General features: G+C 50.3%; 1 protein-coding gene across 5 annotated transcripts in view; it reads right to left on the bottom strand.

The window, feature by feature from the left end:
• Positions 1 to 14,758, bottom strand: part of DIS3L2 (DIS3 like 3'-5' exoribonuclease 2) — a 282,840-nt gene that overhangs the window by 76,184 nt on the left and 191,898 nt on the right. For all 5 annotated transcript variants that reach the window (XM_054700163.1, XM_037524233.2, XM_054700164.1 and 2 more), the window contains one exon: positions 9,975 to 10,087. In XM_054700163.1, the coding sequence (XP_054556138.1) occupies positions 9,975 to 10,087 (113 nt within the window). The remainder of the gene's footprint in view (positions 1 to 9,974; positions 10,088 to 14,758) is intronic.

The raw sequence follows: 14,758 nt of genomic DNA, 5'->3' as shown, positions 1-14,758 counted from the left end.
GGAGCAGTAGAGACTTCTATTGAAACGTCTATTCCTACGCATTTCATATAAGTACCGCGCGCTAACCGATTGCGCCACTGGAGCTCCTATTCCTACGCATTTCATAGGCTGCTAGTGTTTTAGCGACAAGATCAACTGTTATGTCTCCTCCCTCCTAGAATCTCATGCCCCCTCTGTGGTTGCCAGTTACCACCACTCCTTGGTGTCCTGCGTCTTAAAAGATCACGGCGTCCCCATATCCACATGCCGCGGTCAGGCGCCAGAGTCTCTGCGATCATGAAGAAGCTCAGTAGGGAAACATTTTAGGTAGTATGATTATATCAAAGTTTTTAAAGACATTCCTTTTAACAAAATTTTACCGGCTCTTGGGGTAGAATTCTGATGGAATTCAGAGAAGAGACCCTTTACATGAATAAACTTCTTAAATGGGCAGTTAGTCCTCCGTCTTGAGAGGGAGAGAAATGAAGATGAAGATGTCCCAACCCCAATTGTGGTTTGTCACGTAAGTCAGGCAGCTCATAAATTGGGCCTGATTGTGGCCGGGGTAGCTGAGCGGGTGTCCAGTCTGAGACCCAGACAGCCCCACCTGGTAAGGCCCTTCCTCAGACAAAAGGCCTGTTACTTCAGGGAGCGAGGGTCCCTGTGATATCTGACGTGGAGGCTCCCAGGCAGGGGAGATGCGGGGAAGACACTGGAACTGGCGCAGGAAGCAAGTTCTCCCCCGGAGCTAAGTGAGACACTGCTGACTCTCATCAGCTGCTGTGAGCCCTGGATGGTTTCCTGGTGTGCTCTGTCTTGCTCTTAGCGTCACAACTCAAGATGGGCCGCTCGGATGATTCCTTCAGGTTCACTGTGCTGGCTCCACGAACGCCACCTTCAAGCTTACAATCAGCTTTTCTTGCTTTTGCCACTCGCCCCTGCCCAGTCCTCTCCTTCAGTCACTTTCTCCCCAAAGCCCCTCCTCCTAATTTTCACGGGGGGGGGGCTTGGGCCTGCTATCTCACCAGCATCCTGCTGTCCGAAGCCCGGCCCTCGGCCAGCTCCCTGCTCTGCTGTTTCTCTAGCCCATAAACTGTAAAATCAAGGTCGGTCTCTCCCCAACAACACAAACAGCACTCCCCTCCCCAGTCTGGCTCACCCTCTCCCTCGGGGACCCCCCCCCCACGTCATTTCTCATGTAAAGCATCTTAAAATAGTTGGCTATTTTCATTCTCACCTTCCTTTCACTTCTCAACTCAACATGACATTTTTTTAATTACAAAAAATAACATGTTCATTGTAGAAATTTTAGGTGATAAGAAATTAAAACGTAGGCCATAGAGATGTCGAGGCCTGTGCCTTAGAATAAACCTGGACAACAGCTCGCCCAGAACCTTGTCTTCCTTTGTGGCCCACAAATGACCACCTGCCCAGGGCATGCTCCTGACACACTCTAGGCTGTGCTAATGCTTCGAGGCCCTCCCGGGTCAGCGGCGGAGTCACGGGCGGTGCCCACCCTCAGCACCCTGCTCTCTCCTCTCGCCAGGCCTTCGCTCCTGGGTTTGCTCGGCCACTGATCTGCAAGTCCAGCTCCTGCCTGCATGTGCAGCCCGGCCACTCCCTGGAACACCTTGGAACTCATGCTGCATGCGGGACCCCTCAACCCGGATGTCCACTCACACGCCAAACTCCGTGCGCTGAGGGCCCTGCTCAGTCGCCTCCCTGCACCTGTTCCTTCGCTGATTTCCTATCTCTGATAAGGGCAACGCCCTATACCTAGTTAAATAAGCAAACAACAACAAAAGCAACACACACCCCTCCACACAACACAACTGGATATTATCTCGTGATTCCTGCACGCTCCTCTCCCCACCACCCCAGCAGCCAGTCAGGTCCCCAGTCCCGTGGGATTTACGCTCCAAATCTCTCTCAACTATTTCTTGTGCCTCTGTCTTTGCTGGCAAGTACCGACACTTCAGTCTCCACTGGGACATATTCTAACAGTCTCCTAAACCAGCTGTAGAAGCCTGAGTGGAGATTACTCTGGGAAAGATTTCCTGATTATTTTCCAGACTTCTGCATCTTCTTACTAGACCCCACCCAGTGACAACCTGCAACCTCACCTCTATGAGGACACGTCGCCTCTCCCTTCCTTAACTGATTTTTTTGCTTGTCCTGAGAATGAGGAAGGGCCCAGACACGTTCAGTGGGACCAAGAGGCCGCCAGAAAGCCGAGCCCCTGCACCACCAAGGGACGCCGGTGGCGGGAGCGCGTGCCGGGGCTGGCAGAAGGCCCCGGACTCATCTCCACAGAGACAGCCAGTGCAACAGTGGGAAGCATAGCCCAACTGTTGGGTGACAAGGATGGCCAGGTTGGGAGGGGACAGCAGTTTGGGGTGAAGTGTGGTGCTCTTGGCTCAGCACATCCATTCTGTCACCAGGATGAAGACACCTACCACTCCCGTTGTCCTGGGGCCCGTCTGGACCCGGCCACCTCGGTGAATGCTCCTAGGGCTCTGGGAGCAACGATCCCTGCCTGTTTTGTAGTGTTACTCAAAGCCTCAAGGGGCTACACTGGCGGGAGAAGCGTGGTGCTGAGAGCTGTTTTTCCCAGCATTCTTCAGCAACACGCGCTGGCAGGATGCTCTCTCCTGGGCAGAGGAGACCCTGGCCCCCCCACAGATGAAGCCCAGATCCTGAGCCTGCTGCTCCAGGCCGCTGTCTGTAAATGTATCTCTTGGCTCCCTCTGTAGCTCACACCCCAGGATTCCAAACTCCACTTGCTCCAGGCTTTCTCCTGCATCTGCCTGCGGTGCCCTTCCTACTCACCTCCGCTCCCTAGTTTTCTACTCAGGATCTGAAACATGTTCAAAAATCAATTGCTCTTCTTGGCCTGTGGAGCAGCTCCTCTCCCACCACCAGCCCAGGCTGACACGACTTCTCTCTCCAGCTTCCTCGGCAGCACTCTGTGACCCCTGGGCACCACTGTCCCTTACAAGTCTGGCCAGCTGACCACCCCTGGGCCAGACCAGCACCTCTCATCCTTATCTACCTGGCTCCTGGCACACAGCTGGTACTCAACACACGCAAAGTGTGTGAAGACTTAGGGCAGCAGTGCAGGGAAGGGGCGTGAGGGTGCCGCTTCAGGGCCAGCACCAACATTGGGCCAGGACGGGGCTTAAAAACTGCTCATGTATAAAAGACCGCTGAGCTGGGACACCGACTTTCTAAGCATTGCGGACTAGGGCCTGGGAGAGTTGAGAGAAATTGATCATTTAGGTAAATACACCACTGCCCAAGGCAGCTGGGTGGGGGTACCACCAAGACTATAAAATCTTATATTAGCCTCAGAGAGCAGAAACATCTGCTAAAGCCACAGCGGGCAGGCTGGCCAAGTTCAGCAGCGGGTTAGCCAGGACAGCCCTGTGACCAAGGAAAGGGCCACAGAAGAGAAGAATCAGTCATCTGGGGGAGGGACAGAGGGACGAGTGGCGACACGGCCTACAGTAGCTCAGTGGCCAGAAGTCAACACCCACCGGGGGGTCCTCCAGGGCCAGGAGGGGTCCAGCGCCTCTCCTGACCTTGCAGCTAGGCCTGGCTGGCACCCAAACCTCCCCCACGCCCGCTGGGCCCACTTTCCCGGAGCCTGAGAATGCGGTTTTTCTTTTTTTCTCTGGGGACTTCGAGGTTTTAGTGACCAGGACACTCTGCTGGCTCTCCACTCCACGCTGACATGACTTAAGAGAAAGAGATCACTCATTTGCCAGGCTACACCTCTGCTGAGTTTTCTTATCAACACGTCCATGAATTCTGAATCTGACCAACTCTTTGCTATGCAGTTTGACATTAACAAAATATCAGCACACCTGCTGGGGCCAGACAGGAACATCTTAAACTCCTTGGCCTCCATGCTGAGACAGGCTTCCAATCCCAATCTTTGATCTCTATTATAGAGCAGACCCAATATAATATCAGAGATTTATGGGTGAACTTTCACTTGAGCTGTTTCACACCTAAAATAACACACTGAGAGTTTGGGCCAATGAGCAGAAAATGTAGGTTTGGGTTCAATTGTTTAGGTTTTCTTTTATTTTGAAAACTTTAACACACGTATTTTTAAAAATCATCTTAACATTCATCATTACGTTGTGTTTCCCTACGCAAGAAGGCAGCTGGAGAGCCACTCACGGGTGGATGTCGTGCCTTTGGAGATGGGCAGCCCTAAGCTGGGGTAGACAGATGTTCTGATATCCATCTTTGGTCAAAAAACGGTTTTCAAATAGCAAATATTGAGGATTTAAATAGGAAATAGTGAAATTTATCTTCCCTCCTGAGTACGCCCTATTGTTCACAGAGTGATTCCAAAGAAAAGGAACTGCATTTAAGGGACAGCAAGCTGGTACCTGGACCTCAGATCTGTGTCATTGTCCCACATCTTACCTACCGGCTGACTCCTGGGCCAGCTGACATCAGCTACGTAGACAGTAGACTCGAATGAAATCAGAACCACACTCCCTCTAGATGGGAAGTCAACGGGGCCCCCACCCCACACTCTCCTCCCCTCTCGGAGGAGGGTGGGAGACATAAGCTGCCAAGTGAGAAATGGAGAATCTGTAGGAGGTGAAGGCAGCTCACCCCGTTTTTAGAAGACCTTCATAGGCAAAGTGAAAACAGCAGGGAAATTCCTGGACACAGTCCTTTAGGAAACACAAACGAGCAGGAGGAAAGGTCACAGCAGTGGTTTGAAGGAATCGGAATGCCCAGCCGCTGCCCATGTCGCGGGCCAGCACGCCCTGCCAAGCTGGGGCAGCGCCGGGAAGCAGGGGCTCCCGCCTCCCCTGGTCCCGCACCGTCCTCCGCCCAGCTGCCTGCTTTCGGAGCTAAGGAGCAGAATCCCAATTCTGCGGTCCTGAAGAGAAATTCTAGAACTGTAACAATCACAAAACCAAAGAGAACAGAAAAGTAAACATGCTCAGTTATTTAACCCAATTTATTTTTTCATTTTCTGATTCTGAAACATCATTCCTGGTTATAGAAGGAGAAGGCAGCAGCTGGAAAGGAGAAAGCCACCTGCTTAGAAGAATCTCAAACACTTGAATCTATATGGAGAGAATGCTGCGCTTTCTTCACTGCATGGGGTCTGCACAGGGGTGCAGCCACTCTCACACTAGCCAAGTCTGGTGCAGAATGTCCCTCGCTTGGAGGAAGACACCGCCAGCCACCTCCCTGAAGGTTCTGGATCTTTTCGGCACTACTGTGCATAATGCACACCTTCCTGCTCATGTCACACTATTCGCTGTAATTGGGTTGGGAAGACCATGCAGCTTCTGGCTCAGAGCGTGTTCTAGACTCTCAGGTTCTGCTCTCCTAGTATGAATGGCAGGCGAAGCTGAGGCCCCGAAGAAACGAGATGCCAACCCCCCAGGTGCAGGGTTGGTCTAGGCTGTAGGGATCCAGCGAGCACAGACGCGAGGGAATGCTAGACCTTCCTAGGGAGGGTTGCTGTGACTTGACAGACAACTCCAGCTTCCGTCTGGGACAATGCACGTCTGTGCTAATCCCTGTGGAGCAGGAGGGCAACCTCCACTGTGCAGTTCAAGACATCACTGCCAATGGCTGGGCTGACCAGGATGGGGGAGTAGAACGTGGCCCACAAGCATCAGGACCGCCAGCTCCTTAGGGTTACAGTCAAGGCTAGAAGAATCACCTCCTCCCCTGGCCCTTTAAATTATTTTAAAAATGGATTTAATCTTTTTAGAGCAATCTTAGGTTCACAGATCAAAAGGTATCTTCTCGTATACCACCTACCCTGCCCCGCTCCGTGCAGTCTCTATGATGGATCAACATTTCCGCCTGCTGGTGCAACTGTCATAACTGATGACTGGTTGTCACAACCCACATAGTTTCCTGGTGTGGCACATGTTATGGCTTACACACGTGTGCAATGACATGCAGCCATCACTGACAGCATCATGCCAAGGAGTTTCTGTGTCACTGAAACCCTCTGTGCCCTACCCAGTCATCCCTCCCTACCTCCCCTGGCGACCACTGATCTGTCGTTTTTTTTTTACACTCTCCAGTTTTGCTTTTTCTAGAATGTCACATACTTGGAATCATACATAGTATGTAGCTTTTAAAGACTGGCTTCTTTCACTTAGTAACGTGCATTTAAGTTTCCTCCACGTCTTCCTAGGGCTTGAGAGCTTACTTCTTCGTGCCAAAGAACATCCCCTTTATTCAGGCGTGCACGGTTTATCCAGCACCTGCTGAAGGACATGACGGTTGCCTCCAAGTTTTGGCAAATATGAATAAAGTTGCTAAAAACATCTATGAGCAGGTTTTTGTGCGAACACAAGTGTTCACCTCCTTTGGGTAAACACCAAGAAGCACGATTGCTGGCTTGAACCACAGAATACTTCGAGTTGTATAAGGAACAGCCAAAATGTTTTCCAAAGTGGCCACACCAGTTCTCATTCTCCTCCGCAATTAATGAGTTCCTCCTGTTGTCCACATCCTCACCGGCATTTGCCGTAGTCAGTGTCGTGGATTTTGGTCATTCCGAGGGGTGTGTACTGGCGTCCATTGTCATTTTAACAGTTACCTCCTTAATGACATATGACGTGGAGTATCTTTTCATAAGCTTATTTCATGGGCTTGTTATATCTTCTTTGGTGAAGTGTTTGTTAGGGTCCTGGACCTATTCTTAATGGAGTTCCCCACGTTTTTATTGTTGACTTTTAAGAGCTCTTTGTATATTTCGGATAACAGCTCTTTATCAGATATGTCTCTTACACATATTTTCTCCCCATCCATGGCTTGTCTTTTCATTCTCTTGACAGTGTGTTCTGCAGGCAGAAATTGGAACTTTAATGAAGTCCAGAGCTTAGCAATTTTCCCTTTCATAGAAAGTCACTGGCAGTGTATCTAAAAAGTCATCACTAAACCAAGGTCATCTAGATTTTCTTTGTACTATCTTCTAGGATTTTTATAGTTTTGTGTTTTACATTTAGGTCTAAGAAGCATTTTGAATTAATTTTTGTCCTTTTCCTTTCAAGAGCTTAGTTATTGGGGTGGACGGGATGGAAACGAGAGGAATTCAGTAATACTGGGTAAACGGCAGGAACGCTAGTAACTTCTGGATTGTCCTAAGGACTTCTGCTTTGCACCTGCTAGCTCCTCTTTGGGCACGAAGGAACATTCTGCTGAAACTGGAGTCCAGGGACTGCAGACCCTTCTCGGGGTGGCGTGACGTCTGCTGTTGTCAGCGGTCCGGCACCGCGTGAGGCTGGGGAGTGCTGGAGGGGCACCAGGCTGGGGGGATGAAATGAACAATGACTCTGCTGTATGATGAACTTTCTGTTCAGTAGAGAGTTTGTGCTTTTATTGCGAGCAGATGGCTGGGGCACTCAAAGGCCAAATGACCTTATGGTTTATGGACCTGGCAGAGGTATGTCTGGAAGTCCTACAGAAGGACTTGGGCTACAGAAGGTCTTGGGTCTGTGGAATGGGCGGGAACCTTAGTTGATGGCTGGCTGAAGTCTTCGCAGAGGGCTCCACGGGAAAGAGGGAGAGGTTAAGAAGTCCCCACAGAGCTGACATCTCCGTCTGTGGAAAGCCTGCTTCAGGGCTGAAAGGAAAGTGATCTGTCACAGCTGGGGATTTCTAAGCCATGGGTCCTGGTCAGCTACTCATTTGGAGAACAGGCACAGCGCCTCTGCCTCTGTGTCTCAACACAGTCTTGGCAGCTGGTGTGTTCACAGAGCACCTGGGCAGTGATGGGGAAGTGGTGGGTATGGTGCCACGGAACATTCAGGAGGCACACTGACTTGAAGTGACAGTTTTCAGATCTTTAGCTGGGGAAAAAACAGAAGTAGGAGGATGCCGACTCTTTAAAGACCCACCACCTCCTTCGGCACGTCAGGGGGCTTTCCTCCTGGGCTCTCCCATGGCCAGGTCCATCATGCTAAGGCCTCTGGGGCCCTGGGACCTAGGGCTAGGCTACCTTCAGGGGAAACAGCACATAGCCCCTGGCAGCCTGCCCTAACAGGGTTTAGACAACATGTCCGCAAAAAGAGCCAGCCCATATTTTGGGGCATGGCGGGAAGTATGGGTTCAGAGTATGGGAGCATGAGTTTCTCAAGCCCTTGTTTTGAAGGGGTGATAGAGAAGACAGGTCAGCAGTATGTCAGGGCAGGGGACTGCTATCCTGTGGACATGTCTCAAGGCCTATGCTGAGACCTGTAGGTCATAGAGGTCAGGGTGCAGAGGAAAGCCTTTCTGCCTCTCCAGGATCCTTATGCTGGCATTTTCCTCACACTGAGAGCTTGGCAACCCACCCTATACGTCTACCTGGAGTAGACAGTAGGGTGAATCACCCCAGGAGTTAAGAGGGCAGCAGCATGGTGGCTGGCCAGGGCATGCTGCTGCGAGGCACAGTTCAGAGCTGGGTTTACCTCCTGCCAGCTGCGTGGGCATACGGGCACCCGGCAGTGGGAGTTGCCAGTCAGACAAGGCAGTGAAGAGAGACTGGGCAGCTGCCACCCTCCCCTAGGTGAAGACATCTGCAAGCTCCTAGGATGGAGCAGGTGTGGCATCTGGGCCAGCTTCCCCTGGTCTGTCAGGTGAAGGGTTTCTAGATCCCAGAGTGTCACAGTGGACTGTGTGGGTGGAGGGGTGTCTCTCTTGCCTCAGTGTAGTCAAAGAGCAAACACCTGAAGACACATGAGGGGCACAGGAGTAGGAAGGTTCAGGCCAGTGTCAGCAGTAACCCCAAAACTGCACTCCAGCCCAAGGAAGTGAAGTGAAGTCACAAGACAGTGAAAAAAGTTAAGAAGAGCCAGAAGGAGCTCAGGCGTGGTCTTTTATACCCGACAGTCCCCAGGGCCTCAGGCAGTGCCTGACGCAGGCTCTCACGGAGCACTGGTTCCAGGTGGTCCGCAGAGACTGTGCGACTCACCGGGAGGAGAAGCCCAGGCCCCTCCCCTGCTTTGGCATCTTTTGAGTCTCCAGGTTATCCTGAGAAGGCAGGTAGGACCAGATCAGCCTCCACCCTTGGAACAGGGGTTCAAACTTTGTCGTGAAAGGCCAATGGTAAATTTTCATTCCATTCTCCTTTCAGAGTGGGACAGTGTCACAGAAGTTACGGAGTGACCAGCACGACTGCTGCGACAGAGCTTTACAAACACCATGGCTGGTGCGGGTGGGGTGTGCTGAGCCCTGCTGGGGAGCCAGAGCTTGAAAGCTGCATCTTTTCTCATTTCTTTGGCACACTGGCCACTTGGTCACTGCGTCACTGGGCCAGTCCGCGGGCCTGAGGTGAATGCCATGTCTCGCCTTGGTTTCTCTTGAACACAGAAGCCTAACAGGGAAGCATGTGATAACGGGAGGCGGGCATTTTCCAGGGAAAACCTTTTCTCTCTTTTTGTAATACCTCATTAGAAGTGAGAAAAGATGTTCAGACTGTTCGGGTGAGAGGATGTCCTGCGCAAACTCCACACAGGCTTCGTGGATGCCACCCCTACTCCACCACGACACTGGGAACTACAAATCTCATGATCCCCAAAGGGAGGCTGCAAGGACCTAAGGGCGGAGTTACGCTGCCATTTTCTCGGGTTTGTGTTTATAACCAGCCATGTGAGGGGGTCTCTCTTGACTCCAGGCAGTGTTTGGTCTCGGCGGGTCATTTGGGAGTCCAGGTTGGTGGAACGGGTAGGACACATTTAAGAACTTACCTCCCTTTTTTTCTCCCTGAGATGTACATGTCCTCATTTCCCCTTCCCTTATAGATAAACCTTTCGTGTGTGCCTCCAGTGTGATTCCCCTTTAAGCGCGTGGGTGAGGACCCACAGTCAGGCAACCTGTTTTATATCGGGGTTGCCCTGTAACAAGACAAGTATCTTGTGAATTTTTTTTAAAGAAAAGAGAAACCCAAAAAAGGAGGAAAGACTAAGTAGAACCATGGTTTTCAACCCAAGGAAAGGGATACTGATTTTTACCTTCTGGACCAAGTAGACACTTGTAGCCCTCTGAGCTGCCACTTTATCCAAGTCGGATCCCTCGGGAACAAAGTAGCTCACATCGGCAATGTGAACCCCCACTTCAAAGGTGCCTGCGAATGCACAAGAAGGACAGTCAGCCTAGCAGGAAGGCCTGGGCGAGCCTGCCCATGATGCTCCCTAAGAGAACTGGCGCCTGGTTGACCAGGAGTCCAGGCCACAGTTTCAGCCCCGGGACTGGCACCATCACTTTCCTTGTGCACCAACAGATAAGATTTTTATCCCAAACAAAGAACTTTAGTCATTTTGGCAAGATGTTTACCATTTCTAGACAACTGTAACCATTTCACAAGCTGCTTCTTGTCTTTGGGTGAACATCACTATAACTGCAAAAGAAGACTCATTTTGGACAATGACAAGTCCTCTCAGGTCACTAGAAGCAAATTCATGCACAGTCCTGCAGATTCTGCCTCCTGCCCATCTGGCCACAGCCCCACTCAGCCCCACAGCTGGCTCCCCACCCCCACTCGGCCCCTCCCACCAGCCTCCACTGCTGCCAGGGGTCTCCCCACCCACGATCTGGTGCGGTCGTTCTTTGGCCTGTTATCACCTCCTCGCCTGGCCTCACCCCCCACCAGGCCAGCCTGTGCCCTCCCCTCCATCCAGAGGACAGCTCTGTGTGTGGCTGCCAGGGGAACTGTGTTCCTCTCCCAGGATGCATTTGCCTCATCCCATGCAGATGCCTACTTGGCTTGTGCTTTTTCTCACGCTTGGGAGAATCTTAACAGGATCAGCCTATCAAACTCCTTCTTCCTTTATGTGGGTCAACAGAAAGAGAAACCCAGAGCAAGAGCTTCTGCCCCGTTCCCTCCACCTGTCCCGTTAAAGCAGCCACATCCGAAGATGCTCGCCCTGGTGTCTTCAGCGCACGCACCTCCGCCAGATGCGCATTGTATTTTAGCGGCTTCACTTTTACTGCCTGCCTTTCCCTACAGTGTAGGCGCCAGCAAGGCACAGCCTTTGTGTGAAGTTCACCGAGGTCAGCCAGTGCCTAGAAGAAGGCCTGGCACGTGGTAGGCACTCACTAAGCATTGCTGAGTGAGTGAAGTAACAACTGACTTGTTTGCCTGTTGCCTTTTTCCTTCTGCCAAAAGACCTATTCCCCCCTCAGCACTGCCCCTGCCCTTCCTAGAGGAGCAGGCCCTGCCTTCCCCAGCAGTTCTGCCAGAGAAGAGCAGAGGACTCAGGCTGGTGGAACCCATGAAATACGGCATATGTGATCTTACACACACGAAAATTCACAAAATGGGAGGAACACACACGGGAAAAGTGTCGATTTGGAAGAGAGCAGCTCGGGCAGACAGGAGCACAGCAAAGTAGAGCTGGGTCAATCTGAGACGCAGCAATGCTGTCGCCCGAGACTTGTTCTGAGTACTGACTCCAAGGCAGGGAGTCTGACTCTGCTACAGAGATTGAAGTGGACTTCAGGAAAGAAGGTCTGTTTCCTGGGATGCCGGGCAGTAAGGAAGACTCTTGCAAGTCTGGAGCTGCCAGAAGACATCTCTGCCACACAGTCATGCCATTATAGAAGATAATAAATGAGAAGAAAAGAAATTAAGAAAATAATTGCATTTACAATCACTTCAAAAAGAATCAAATACCCAGGAATTAATGTAACCAAGGATGTGAGAGACTCAAACAATAAAAACTATCCTATGTTACTGAAGGATTGACATCATGACATAAGGAAGGGAAAAGACATTCCATGTTCATGGATGGAGAGAATCAGTATAGTCAAAATGACTATCCCACCAAAAGCAATATATTAATTTAATACAATCTTCATCAAAATATCAACAATATTCTTTAAATAAACTGAACAAAAAAATGGTAAAATTTATATGGAATGATACAGAGCTCAAAGAGCAAAGCAATCCTGAGAAAAAAGGAGAGAAAAGTAAGATAAGTTGTATAAAAGGCAGTCATAAGTAAGTCCTAAAAAAAAGGCAAGAAAATACTAGTTCTAAGAAATAAAGATGACTTCACTTGAACTCCAGGGTCCAGCTGAGCTTGCCTACCTTGGACTTGGCAGTGCATGAGTCAGTCAATTTGCTTTTGGTTGTGACTGACTGGACAAGTCCTGAGTGACACCCAAGTCAACGCCAAAGAGCTGACGGACACAGCTTCTGCTGACCCGATGACCAGTGCTAAGGCCCACACATATTATCTACAAATTTTGTAGCTCTTTGTTATACTCCCATCCATTCTTCACTGGGGGAGGGTGATTCTCCCCTTAGTTTTTAGAACGGAAACATGTTTAAAAGTGGGGTAAGTTAAAGTAAAGGCCAGAGAAGGAAAAGAACTTAATATCCCCCCCTTCATCTGTCTCACACCCAGACAGTGCCCTCCTACAGGCATTCGTTGGTTTTTCCACCCAGTACTATGACCTTGATGCATTAGGGAAAACCTAATTCCATCGGCGAGATCTAGCTGCTATGGGATAATGTAACAGCCCTAATTCCCACAGAGGAGGGGGCCGTCTGGAAGGCTGAGACGAACAGTGTGGCTCAGAGTTCAGCTGCCTCGTTCTGAGGGCCCCGCAGCTGCGTTGCTGGGTCACTGGGAGCAGGGAAGTCTGCCCTGGATGATCGAGGAAATCAACCCCCAGAGAATGTGGTCAAGAGTCTCAGACGGCTCAACTTCCAATTTTGATATTACAAGTATCTAAAACCAACACTTGGAGAAGGCAAAATAAAGTGTCTTCTTTGAAGTCAGAATTGTAATATATTGGCCTAACTGGTAAATATTGACTAAAGGAAAAGAGAGAGGATTATTACATCATGATAGAAACCATAATTTAAATTTCAGTCTGGGTTGTTACTACACATGAACTTTCTGTCCTTAATCAAAATTGACAAACTGACAAAGAGTTCATTACGGGAGATAAAACACGAGGGAGGCCAACCAAAACATATTGGAGAGGCTTAGGTTTCACTCAGAATTCCCAGCAGAACCTCTAAAACCAGCACAGAGAAGCTCTCTTATTCTCTCCTTTGGACCTTTTTTATGGAAACCCTAAGTAAATATTTTAGTACATATATTTACATAATGTGAACTCGGAGAACTCCGGAGGTAGTGGCGCTGAGGCTTTTATTCTATGAAAGAGCAAATATAAATCCAGGAGGCTCTAAGGTATCTGCTGCCAAAACATTTCGGACCGATTTGATGTTTTCAAAAAATACTGTCTTCACCTAAAAGCATTCTTTAAGCATTATTTTACATTAAAAATTTTCAGGCCTCGGGAGGGTCCTGTGGTCTCTTCCCCAAGCAGAGGGGGGCTTGTCCCGTGGCGGGGCATCCGTGACTCCATGTGCACAGGACCCACAAACTTGGATGAACACAAATACTCCTTTGAATGAACCTGAGAGGACATCAGGTTAGAACTCTGTCCAATGAAAACACGAACCTAAAGCAGGGGCTTACACGCCAGCTCCTCCAAGCTTACACCTTAAGGCTACTTGCTCCATCTCTGCAGCGCCCTGGTCATGAGAAAGGGCTTTATTCCAGGGGTCCCTGCCCCATGGGAAGGGAGCCTCTGTTTATTCCAGCAGTGCACATCCACAAGAAGCCCCCCAACACTCCATTTAGGGGGCTCACAGACTGGTGGGGTTCACAGGTCTTCCAGGGTGGTGACAGAGTATTAGGAGAGCGGTGACAGCGCGAGGTTGCAGAGCCTCGCCGCCGGAGAGAGTGGAGCTGAAACCTGCATTTACGTCAACATGGCAGTAAGGACCGCACGCATGCTCAGAGGACAGCAGTGGTGACCATTCACGCTTCCTTTGTGGCACACATGTTAATCTAACTTTGACAAAAGCCAAGCAGACCCGATTTCACAGGTGAATCATCAGAGGCTCAAGTGGTTCCATGTCACCTAGTTACCTGGCCAATAACAATAAGTGCCGATTCAAAAGCAGGTCCGGTTCAGCGCCTTTGCTCCTTTCATTACCATCACCCACACCTCATGTCAACTCCAGGATAAGATGATACTGTCTGACTTTTCTCAGCTGGCAGAAGCCAAATTCTTGCTATAGACGCAGACTTTCTCAGCCCGATTCACAGCCACATCCCTCTCCCTGCAGGCTCTCTTGGTCACACTGCCAAGCTCTGGAGCCACCTGCATGGGGCTTGACCACAGACCCACAGCCCAGCCATCAGTCCTAGTGTTGTTTAATTAGAAGTTTTTAAGCTCCACTGATCCCTTTGTAAACTCTCAGATTACAGTCCTCGCTGCTGGTGGCAGAGTGACTGTCCTAAGCACTGTGTTGATGACAGGTGGCAGTGTATCTGGCTTCCCGCACCAGGTGTGAGACCAGGGCCTGCCTGCCTGGGGCCACTCGAGTTGCATTTACCCACATGGGCTAAGACTGGACGGTTGCGACAGAGGCGCTTCTAGACTCTGGTAGGGCGCGCTGATCTCCCAAAGTTGGGGAGTGGTGTTGCTAAAGGAATGTCACCACCAAAAGCATCATTGCTTCCACCAAGGGGACTAATGGCCTTTGTGTGGTAAGTACAGCTGTTCACCGCTTCATGGTGTCACCTCCTCACTGCACACCAGGTTCTACGGACACATTCTCAGGCCATCCTGAACCAAAAACAATGCGCCTGAGGTTACAATCTCTGAAGAATGATGCTGACAGGCCAACAAGTTAAAGGAATCTTCCTGTGAAGCAAGATATTTGGTAAATAAAGGCAGGTGACGACAAAGAACACGTTCTACTACACAT

The sequence above is a fragment of the Talpa occidentalis genome, unplaced genomic scaffold (assembly GCF_014898055.3).
Source record: "Talpa occidentalis isolate TD23 unplaced genomic scaffold, MPIMG_talOcc4v2.1 talOcc4.3, whole genome shotgun sequence".
Lineage (NCBI taxonomy): Eukaryota > Metazoa > Chordata > Mammalia > Eulipotyphla > Talpidae > Talpa > Talpa occidentalis.
Note: the sequence above shows the minus strand (reverse complement) of the source record. Positions and strands in the feature narration are given on the sequence as shown.